This window comes from Durio zibethinus, chromosome 4 (assembly GCF_047325235.1).
Source record: "Durio zibethinus cultivar Kanyao isolate XHJ-2024 chromosome 4, ASM4732523v1, whole genome shotgun sequence".
NCBI lineage: Eukaryota > Viridiplantae > Streptophyta > Magnoliopsida > Malvales > Malvaceae > Durio > Durio zibethinus.
In genome coordinates, this window is record NC_143165.1 from 12,077,721 (window position 1) to 12,088,935 (window position 11,215).

Sequence of the window (11,215 nt, forward strand, 5' to 3'; positions counted from 1 at the left end):
TCAAGCTTGAGATTGATTTTATCCTTTTCTTAAAATTGGTTCTAGAGTTGTCTTTAAATTGAACTAGCACTACAGGGGACAAACACACATAGAGTTTTTTAAAGAGAAAAGATTTGAAAAAATTTTAGCTGTAGGAATTTCTAAAATTTTGGTATTGGGATTTGGGGTTCGATTTGTAGTTCCGGGCTTGAATTTAGGCTTTTGGAGTTAGGTTCAAGGTTTTATAAGGTTTAAAGAGAGATTTGGAGCTTTCTAGAAAGATTTAAGGATTTTTTAGGTTTTTTTGGGCTTTTTCTAGGTTTGGGAAAAACATTTGAATTTTTCGATGAAATTTTTTGATAAGGTTGAATTTTTTGGTGTGATTTCGGTGGCTTTTCCAGAAATTGATAGATTTTTCAGTTTTCGATTGAATTTTTTGTTGACTTTTTCAAAAATTGACAGGTTACCCAATTTCTGGTTAAAGTTTTTGGTGGTATTCTTGGCTAGATCTTAGAGAGAATGTAGAGAGAATTCAACTAAAAAAAGAAAAAGAAAGATGCTTCTGAGCAAAAAGGTACCGAACCTGACTTATATATTACCTTTGTATGACGTCATTTTGGGTAACTTAGGATCCGTATGAACCCGAGTTAGGATCCACACGCCGACCCCCTTCAACCTGACCTGAATCACAAGGTTTCTTTTGTTTTCATATTATTTTTAGATTTCATTTTATTTTATTATTTTTTTTCTTATTATTTTTAGTTTTATAATTTTATTGGTTTCCATATTTTTTATTCAATATTAAATAATAATAAAAAATCTTTTCTTTCTGGAAGAACAAAAGAAGCAGGATAAAAAAGAAAAAAAGTTTTTTAAAGTTTTCAAAAAAAATATTTATAAAAACAAAAAAAAATCTTTTCGATAAAAATAGTAATAAAATCTTTTTCAAATAAAATTCCTACAAAATAAATTCATAAATTCTATCAAACTATTGGGAAATTTTCATGAATTTAATTTTTTAAAATGAAATCTATCAAACTATTGAAAAATTTTATAAATCAATTTTCAAAAAAATAATAAAATAAAAATAATTTTATCCTCTAAACTATTGGAGGATTGTTTTTTAAATTAAGTCATATCAAACTATTATGAGGCTTAATGAAGTTCTTAAAATTTTCAAAATATTTTTGTAATAAAATCTCATTAAAATATTGAAAGATCTGTTTCAAAGTAAATTTTACCAAACTATTATGAGACTCTACTAATTTTTTTTTAAATAAAATAAATTAATAAATCTAACAATGGAGCTTCTTCAAAGTAGAACACTAGTCTCCATGAAGACTCCTAAAGTGAGAGAATTATCTTTAAGTTGCTACCAAACTATTAGGATGATTTTAAGACTACTTTTCAATATTAAATAATTTGGTAAATTATAAATATATTTAAGGCTTGTATAATTTGAAATCAAACTGGTACCATCCTTTGAATGAGTGCTATGGATGTGTTATAACCTTTTTCATGCGTAATAGTACTCTCGAACCTAAACTTTAGTTTTATATATCAGAATTTATATCAAGTGACCAATTACACCTAAATAAAAACATATTAGTTGTGACTTCTCTAATCCATATCTAGTAGTAGGTCTATGAATCTATATGTTATGACACATATGATAAACACAACACCATCTTTATTAGCTACTTAAGTGCATAGGTTTTTTACACAAATTGCAAATAAGTAAATTCCAAGTTGGTTACCTTAAATAGATTTTCTCATTGATAGAATCCTTTGCATCATCAACGCTAGTAATCAAGATTGGTAGCTTTGATCCGATAGCATTTAATACATGAACATGCTCTGCAGTGACCTAGAAAACATAATTGGCATCAAATTAAACACATAGTAAAATAAAGATTAAAAATTGGCCTAATAAAAACACAAGTTCAAATACAATAATATACATCTACTGAACTGGTTTTCATTTTTTGATTAACGAACTCATTAGGTCAAGACTATACAACACCATCAACATCAATCATATACCCAAATGACACCATTAAAAGCGATCATCCAAAAAAAATAAAAAATGAAAAAAAGGGTAAAAATTTAAGATTTTCTTGACATCTCTTAGGAAACAAAAAACAATGATGGGTCTTTTGAAGATATGTGTTTTGAATACCTTCCCATGCCTACAAAGAGATTGAGAAATTAAAACAATAACACTTTCCTCTATGAGCCACCATTGAAACTCATGCCGATTAGGATGTACGCACCTAATCTAATCATCGAGACTGATCTTTTGATTTCCCTTTCAAATAATGCCGATCTTTTGAAACAAATAATTGTTTCATTTCATCGCCATCTATTAGAAATAATTTCAAAATCCAAATATAAAAAATCAAAATAATTTTCCAAATTAAAAAAAAAAAATCAAAGCAAAAAATTATTTTTCTTACCTTTTTCACTTTCATATTCTTTTCTTTTAATTTCCTTTAAACCTCAATCAGCAATGAGATACTTGATTTCTACAGCCCAATTGCCTCTCATTCTTTCTCTTATTTTTACATAGCCTCTCATTCTTTCTAGCTTTTTTTTTTCCACAATGATTTGTCCTGAAAAACGTTTAAAATGGTGTAAAAATCAAACAAAACAGCTCCAGATGCTTATAAAATGGTTCGATTCCAAAATTAAGATTTTAATTACTTTTAAGTACATTATTGATGTAGACAATCCAAACTCAATAAAAGACTACTTTTCTATAATGTAATAGATGCTATTATAATTTTTTTTTTTTTACATTTAATCCATTACTTTTACCAAATTTAATAAGAAAAAAGGCACTAATTGTAAATTGTTTCCTACTTATCTATCACATTGATCACCAATTAATTTTATTTATTTATTAGGATTATAATAGATATAAATATTTTACTAGAAAATTTTACTTGAGATTTTGTTACAATTTTATTCAATATGAACAAATAATATATGTTTACAAAATAATAACAATTCAACAAATTCATTTATTTTTTTAATGTGTTTTTAATAGCAAGGTGTGGGAAAGTATATGCCACTAGATATTTAACTTTTTGGAGATGTGTTAGCTACAACAATTTTTTGTTAAACTTTTCGATCAAAGCTCGGCAGATAAATGTGCTGGAACTGTGTGTGTGTCACTGACCGCACACAAATCCTGGACTAAGAGGGGTCGCATGACTGGACTTGCTCGAGATGGTGCTGGTGAAGCACTAGGAAGGATCGAAATCTAGGCCTTAATGGCATATACATTACTCAAGTATGCAGGCCAAGGCCAAGGTTAGAGTGCAAGAGTACGCTCGATGTGAGCTACATGGTGCCAAGCATGAGGATTGCTTGTTAAAAGGTTCTATAACACCTTAGGATATGGTGCGGGCGGTCAAGCATAGAAAGGCCTATAACAACCTAGAAACAAGCCAAGCACGTGGGCATAGAAGGGCCTAGAACCACCTAGAGATAGGCCAGGTATGCATGCATAGAAAGACCTAGAGCCACCTGAATATAGGCCAGACATGAGGGCACGAAAGGGTTTAGAAAGGCCTAGAAGCAAGCCAGGTGTGCGAGCACCAAAAGTTTTAGAAGGGCCAGATGCAAGCATAATGCCGAACACTGTGGCGCCCAAACGAGAAAGCTTCTAGAAGGCTCTAGAACCTGTTAAGCGCAGACACTCAGCACGAGTGCTTGAATCTTTCAGACCCAGGGACTCAGCAGGGAGCCTAAAACCAGTTGGAGATTTGAAAGGCCTTAGTCGACCTTATTAGGGCCTGAGCACCTTAGTACTATCTAAAAGGCCCTTAATGGCCATACACTTAGATTCATTATAACCATAAGTACCAAAGGAGCTCAAGTATAAATAGGAGAGCCTCCTTTTCATTTGTAAATAAAATAGAGAGATAGATAGATAGATAACAACAAGAGCAAGTGTACATAACCCATCAAGTAAATATACTACTCTTATCTTAATCCTTCCCCTCTTAGCTTTCTCTTAAACTTCAAGAAGGTTAAATTGAGTCTGAGTACAAGTGCACAGCACAATCGATTAGTGCACGAAACAAAGTTGGTTAAAGGCTTACTTAGGCATACAAATGATAATTTCCCATCTAAGGCGGCACAGTAGCTAGGCTTAAGCTCCTAGCTTGTGACATGTGCACGTCCTTTAGTTGTTATGGTCAAACAAGAACCGTGGTCTGTATAGCTCCTCTAGTGAATTGATAAAGGTAATAGTTAGGTTTGTTCATAGTTCAATTTTAATTGATTTAATAAATTGAATCAATTTAATTTAGTTAATTAATTGATCATTAAATTAATTTAGTCAATTAACAAAAATAATTTTAAAAGAATTTTGATTTTTAGTTAATTTGATTTAAAAGTTGAATTAATCAAAATTTTAATTGAAATATAATATAGTCCAAATATAAATGCAAAAAAAATGAAATTGATCATTTTATTTCATAAACTATTAGAGTTTTTAATATAATATTTGAATATTTGAATATTTTGTTAGATAATTTTATTATTAGATTGTTTAAAATATAAGAAATTAAAAATTAAAAATATAATTTAACTTAAATATATTTATTATTCAATTAATAAAAAAAATTAATTAAACCGATCAAATTTAATTCAGTCGATTAATTTTTAAAATTAATAAATTCAATTCGATTAATAAAAATAAAATAATATAATTTAATCAATTCAATTTTGAATAATTCGATTTGAAATTAATTAAATCGACCAAATAAACACTCTTAATAATAGTTAACAAAACTATGCGAATGGCACAAGATATGGAAATGTTAGAGGTCTTTGCTATGGTTGATAATTGGACAAGCTATATACAAAAATTATCACTAAATTTGATAATTTGTATATTCATATAATATAAAATATTATATTTTATATATTTGTATTATATTTTACATAAAAATTATATTTCATAATTAATATCAATATAAAAATATAAAATATATTTTTTATTTTATTAAATTTATATATAAATATTATTAAAATTTTAAATCATATTGCATTCATATTTTTTTATATTATATCGTCGTATCATTCTAATAATCGCTATCCTAAAGCGGTGAAAGTTAATCCGGATGCAGCAGTAGATTAACAAGCTGGCGTAGCTAGCAAGGAGTGGATGTAGTTGACACAGGGAAAGTTTTGTTGAGCGCTGTCACTAAAGTGTCTCATGTGCAAAGTCCGTTGCTTGCAAATCTGATGGTAATTTGTTTGGGATTGGTCTAATTAGAAAATAAAATTTTAAATTAGATTTAATTTAAAATATAATATAATATACAATACAAATATAATATAAATATAAAATATAAATATGATACAATTTAAAATTTAAATAATAATTAAATATGAGTTTAATAAAATAAAAAAATATATTTTATATTTTCGTATTGATACGAATTATAATAAATAATTTTAATATAAGACATAACATAGATATATAAATTTTTATATTTTATATGACATAAATACATAAATCATAAAATTTATTTTAAATTAATTAACGTAAAAAACGACGCTAGCCTAGCCGTGGAGGAAATAAGAAAAGCTAAAATCTTATTGAGACGGGGCAAATATAGTTTATGATGTAATAGAGACAGCAACATACTTTAAAGTACGTAATTTTGTTCGTGTTAGCCAAATAGCAAACTCAATAGCTCATAACATTATTAGAGTTGATAATCGTCCTATTGATCAATTGGTCTGGATAAAGTCCTTAATTTTATTTGTAATACTAATATTATTATGGCTTAATGAAAATATTTTTTTATAAAAAAAATTTAATTCAATTATGCATAAACTAAAAATTAAAATTTAATTTCTTATGATACAAAATCAATAATTTATACTTTTACAATATATTGAAACATAAAAAAATCAAATTAAAATATAATAATTTGGATATGATTAATTGATATTTATACTATTTAATAGATAAATTTAACTTCAATTACACTAATCATTACGAACATTCATCTATAAAATTAAGTTTATCATACATAAATTTATAAATAGTTAGATTCGTAAATAATTAAATTTATATAATTTAAAATAAAAAATAAAAACATTAATGAATAATATCGAGGAACTCAATTAATTGCAAAATCTACAATTTATGTCTGGTAACCCATTCAATTCAATTCATAAAAGTCCCATAATTAAGGATACTTGTTAATAAATTAAACACCTTAATTGATAGAAGTGTGAGTTAATTTATACAAAATAATATTATAATATAATTAATTATAATTTAAAATTATGTGAAATTTATCAAAATTTTATATAAATCCTATACTTATAAATAGTGAACTTTTATATAATTTTTTATTGTGATTGAATAATTATAGTATTATAATAAAAAGAATTGTAAGTAATATGCTTTCATAATATTGATATGTATTCCAATAGATAAATAATGATAAGAATTTGTCTCCAATAATAAAAATGCTTATGTGAAATATAGTGGTTTTTTTTCAAAGAAAAAAATCATAATTTGTCAATACTTATAGATTAAAATATTGCATGAGTTTATCTTTAATTAATTTTCTCAAATGAATTAATAATCTACTATTTTTTTATTTTTATTCTACTATTTTTATTGGATTTTAAAAATAAAATTTAGATTTTTATATAACTTATTTTCAAAATTTTAGACTTATTAATTTAAAATAAAATACGATAATACGATATAAAAATAATACTAATAAAAGATGTGAAAATAATGACTTAAAATTTTAAAAAAAATTATAAATAAGTTTAATAAAATTAAAAAATTATATTTTATATTTTGTGTCGATACAAATTATGACATATAATTTTATATAAAACACAATACGAATATAATATTTTACATAATACCATAACATAAATTGCTAGATTTACAAAATTCTTTTGAAATTTTTGACCTTGATTTATTTATTTGATACAAAGAAAATTATAAATATTAAAATTTAAATCTTAAAATTATTAAATAACATCATAATAAATCAAGATTTTTTTTTCATCTTAGATTTTAATTTATATAAATATTTTTCACACAAAATATCAATATTTTACTTATTCTCTTAAAAATAGCAATTAATACTTTTAAAATATTCATATCTAAGTTCTTTCATTTTTATTCCAATAATTATCGGAATAATTTTAAATCTTGCTACTCGGACTTTTCTGGGAATAGATAATTAATTAGTACTTAATTTCCTGATTCAATAAAAATAGAAAAAGAGAAAAAACAAATCCAATGATTTCTCCTTTTTCCATTTACGTTAACAAAAACAAAATCTAGAAAACAATTTCCATAATTAATTATAAAAAAAATCTTATTAGAACAATAATTTGCCACGTCATTTATTACCAAACGAAGTACCCTTGTCTTGTCGCATTTAAAATTTTTGTCCCCACTCTCCCACTATAAATACCGAAATTCCACCCCAAACAAATTCACCCCTAAAAAAACCCTAAAAATTAAAATTCGCTTAAATGGCCGCCTCAGCCGCAATCACAGCCGCTATACGCCTATCCAATCCCCTTACCTCTTCTTCTGCCTCTTCCTCTTCCTCTTCCTTTTCCTCGTCGATATCGCCTTTCAATTTCAATAACTTTGCATCTCCGGTAACGCCTGTGAAGTCTTTTTCCGTTAATTGTACATTGACTAGAGAACCAGTCCCCGCTGCTCCGGTTTCCATGGAGTCTGACCCGACGGGCTGGCAACGACCCGATACTTTCGGCCGGTACGGGAAATTTGGCGGGAAATATGTTCCGGAGACCTTAATGTATGCTCTCTCTGAGCTGGAAACGGCATTTCATTCCCTCTCTAATGATGAGAAATTTCAGGTTAGTTTCGTAATTCTTCCACCGTATTTTTATACCTATTCGTATTCGTATGTAATTCATTGATTTAGAATATTGTGTCCTCTTTTTGTTGTGTTGACTATATAGTTAGAATTTGGAAATGATTGTTCTTTTTTATATTTATTTTTAAAAGTTAGATTTTGATGTTAACTTTTGATAATGACTTCTATTTTCATGAAAAGTACAAAAAAAATGACATTTTTGTTTTAAAGTTCTTTTTTTTTTTTTGGGAAGAATTGATTAAAAGCATTTTCACTTTTACTTTTACCTTGTTGATTCATTTTTAATCAAGTTATAAGTTTTTCATAAATTTTAAAAAAAATTAATAATATAAAATTTGTGTAAAAAACAGGTGGGAAAAAGTTGGTATACAGAGAGCTTCTAAAGAATTTGAGCTTTGAAATGATAATAAGAAGGAGCTCTTTTGCAAGAATTTTTGTTTTTGTTAATGGAAGTTGTGATTTTAGGAGAAATATTTATGATTTGCAGGCTGAACTAGCTGGGATTTTGAAAGATTATGTTGGTAGGGAAAGTCCACTTTATTTCGCGGAAAGGCTGTCGGAGCATTACAAGCGTCCTAATGGTGAAGGGCCAGATATATATCTCAAGAGGGAGGATCTAAACCACACTGGTGCTCACAAGATCAATAATGCTGTTGCTCAGACATTGCTTGCAAAACGTTTGGGCAAGAATCGGATTATTGCTGAAACTGGGGCTGGTCAGCATGGAGTTGCTACAGCTACTGTGTGTGCACGATTTGGTTTGCAGTGTATTGTTTACATGGGTGCTCAAGATATGGAAAGACAGGCCCTTAATGTTTTCAGAATGCGGCTTCTTGGTGCTGAGGTAAATGTATATCCAATGAGATGCAACTTGTTATATACATTGTTGTAATGAAGATTCTATATCATCATCTCTGTGGATTGGTTTATTTGCATCATTTGATCTGAAGCTGTATCTTTTACCATATAGGTTAGAGCAGTTCATTCAGGTACTGCAACACTGAAGGATGCAACATCAGAAGCTATCCGGGATTGGGTGACTAACGTGGAGACAACTCATTATATTTTGGGATCTGTTGCTGGTCCCCATCCATATCCTATGATGGTCAGAGAGTTCCATGCAGTGATTGGTAAAGAGACAAGAAAACAAGCACTGGAAAAGTGGGGAGGGAAACCAGATGTATTGGTTGCATGTGTTGGTGGAGGTTCAAATGCTATGGGACTTTTCCATGAGTTTATTAATGAAAAGGATGTTAGGTTGATTGGTGTAGAGGCTGCTGGTTTTGGTTTGGATAGTGGCAAGCATGCTGCTACTTTGACCAGGGGAGAAGTGGGAGTGTTGCATGGAGCTATGAGCTACTTATTACAGGATGAAGATGGACAAATAGTTGAACCTCATTCCATTAGCGCAGGGTAGAGATTTCATAATGAAATTGTTCATTTTTATGTGGCTTGCTTTATTGTGCTTTGAATAACTTGGCAACTTTTTGTTGTGTCTATACAGCTTGGATTATCCTGGGGTTGGACCTGAGCACAGTTTTCTGAAAGATAAAGGGCGTGCTGAGTACTATAGTGTCACAGACGAAGAAGCATTGGAGGGTATGAAACTACAATCTAATTGTTTTCAAAGTCTTCAGTTCTATCATCTGATTGATTGCTGCTTGTTGCTTATTAATGCTAAAGAAAATAATTGTTCATGGAGGCACATTATTATTGCTCTCCTTATTTCTCTTATGCAATATGTTCTTTACTGCATCTTCAACCTTAAAACCTGTATGTCGCTCCATATTAGAACATTACTTGTTGCTTTGTCTGGTTACTCGAAACTTTTAAGCTTAATCTATATGATCTAGGAAGGCTTCATGCGAAGTAGACCATATTCCATAGCTTTCTGTTCTGGTTTACTTAATTTTTGCTATTGTTCTTTAATCATCAAATGCATCCAGAATCTCCCCCTTTTTCTCTCAATAGTTTATTTTGAGTGTCTTTCATGGGCTGTCAATTTACCACTTTCTCCTACAAAAATGTTTTACGGATAATTATACTCATAAAATGTTCTTGAAGGTGGAAATGTTTCTTGCATCTCTCTTAATTTATACAGATGTGCACAGTTGAGATATTGCCTATATGATCTGTCTTTAACCGAGTCACATTTTGCACTTCTAAAAATTTCCAACTCATTCGCTGTTTCGTAGATGTTGGATATTTTGTCCGCCTTTTTGGTTCCTTTAATTTATGACTGCTCAAAGATCTAGACAAAAAAAATCCAAGAGTGCATTTGATCGGATTCCATGCACTCCGGTGCCTTTGATATGGGATATCCACATTCTAGTCAGCTTTATCATTGATAGTACTACTATTTGCTACTGAATCATACTTTTTACTTTTCTTTACTGTCATTCCTTCCTAAGTCATTTGAGATATGCAGCTTTCAAGAGATTATCTCAACTCGAGGGCATAATCCCGGCTTTGGAGACATCTCATGCACTGGCATATTTGGAGAAGCTGTGTCCAACACTACCAAATGGTACCAAAGTTGTGGTTAACTGCAGTGGCAGAGGTGATAAGGATGTTCATACAGCAATCAAGCATTTGCAGGTGTAATTCTGATGGTTTTGTGCTGCCATTAATATTTGTTCATCCCATGAAAATAAGTGGTTGTCCCATCTTTTAAATAAATGCTTTCATAGTCTTTCTCAGTGTCCCTCATATGTATCACTTGCTTTGTTTTACATAAACATGAGCACAAAGTTTAGACAGTTCCTATGTAATTTTCGGTAAAAGGTATGTATTTTGGAAAATGTAGATAGGGGATTCCCTTTCACTACCTTTTGATAAATTCATGAAAAAAAATGCAATTCAATATTTAGAATGAGTTCGTTTTTGGTGCATTGTTAGTAAAATTTTTTCCGTACATATATCTCACCTCTTTTTTAGAAGGTCTTGTTTTCAGAGTTTTAGAGAAAATTGAGATTAGATTTGGTAATTCGAGTTGTGTCATGTAAAATATTAAAAATTAATGTATTCGTGTCGTATTTTATATAAAAATTACGTGTCGTGATGATATGAAAACATGAAATAAATTTTTTTTTGTTAAATCTATTTATGGTTTTTGCTAAAATTTTAAATCATGTTATCTTTGTGTTTTTTGTTTGTATTGTTTTTATGTTGTGATACTGAATTTAGTTTGAAATTGCTAGGTTTATTTGAGATTTATGAAAGGAAGAGAATTCTTTCCTGTTTTTGTAACATTTAAATACAAAAAAGAAAAAAAAAATTAAGATTAACATAAGAGCAACTAGGATATCTTTTAGCATTCCAATCTC

The 11,215-nt window shown here is 28.9% G+C and overlaps 1 protein-coding gene across 1 annotated transcript; it reads left to right on the forward strand.

Moving 5' to 3' along the window:
• Positions 1–7,478: 7,478 nt before the first annotated feature.
• On the forward strand, positions 7,479–10,764 carry LOC111287933 (tryptophan synthase beta chain 1-like). The gene is made up of 5 exons (XM_022878630.2): positions 7,479–7,869; positions 8,377–8,733; positions 8,860–9,302; positions 9,394–9,488; positions 10,318–10,764. The coding sequence occupies exons 1-5, from the start codon at positions 7,516–7,518 to the stop codon at positions 10,491–10,493; spliced, it is 1,425 nt and encodes a 474-aa protein (XP_022734365.2). The 5' UTR covers positions 7,479–7,515; the 3' UTR covers positions 10,494–10,764.
• Positions 10,765–11,215: the final 451 nt, after the last annotated feature.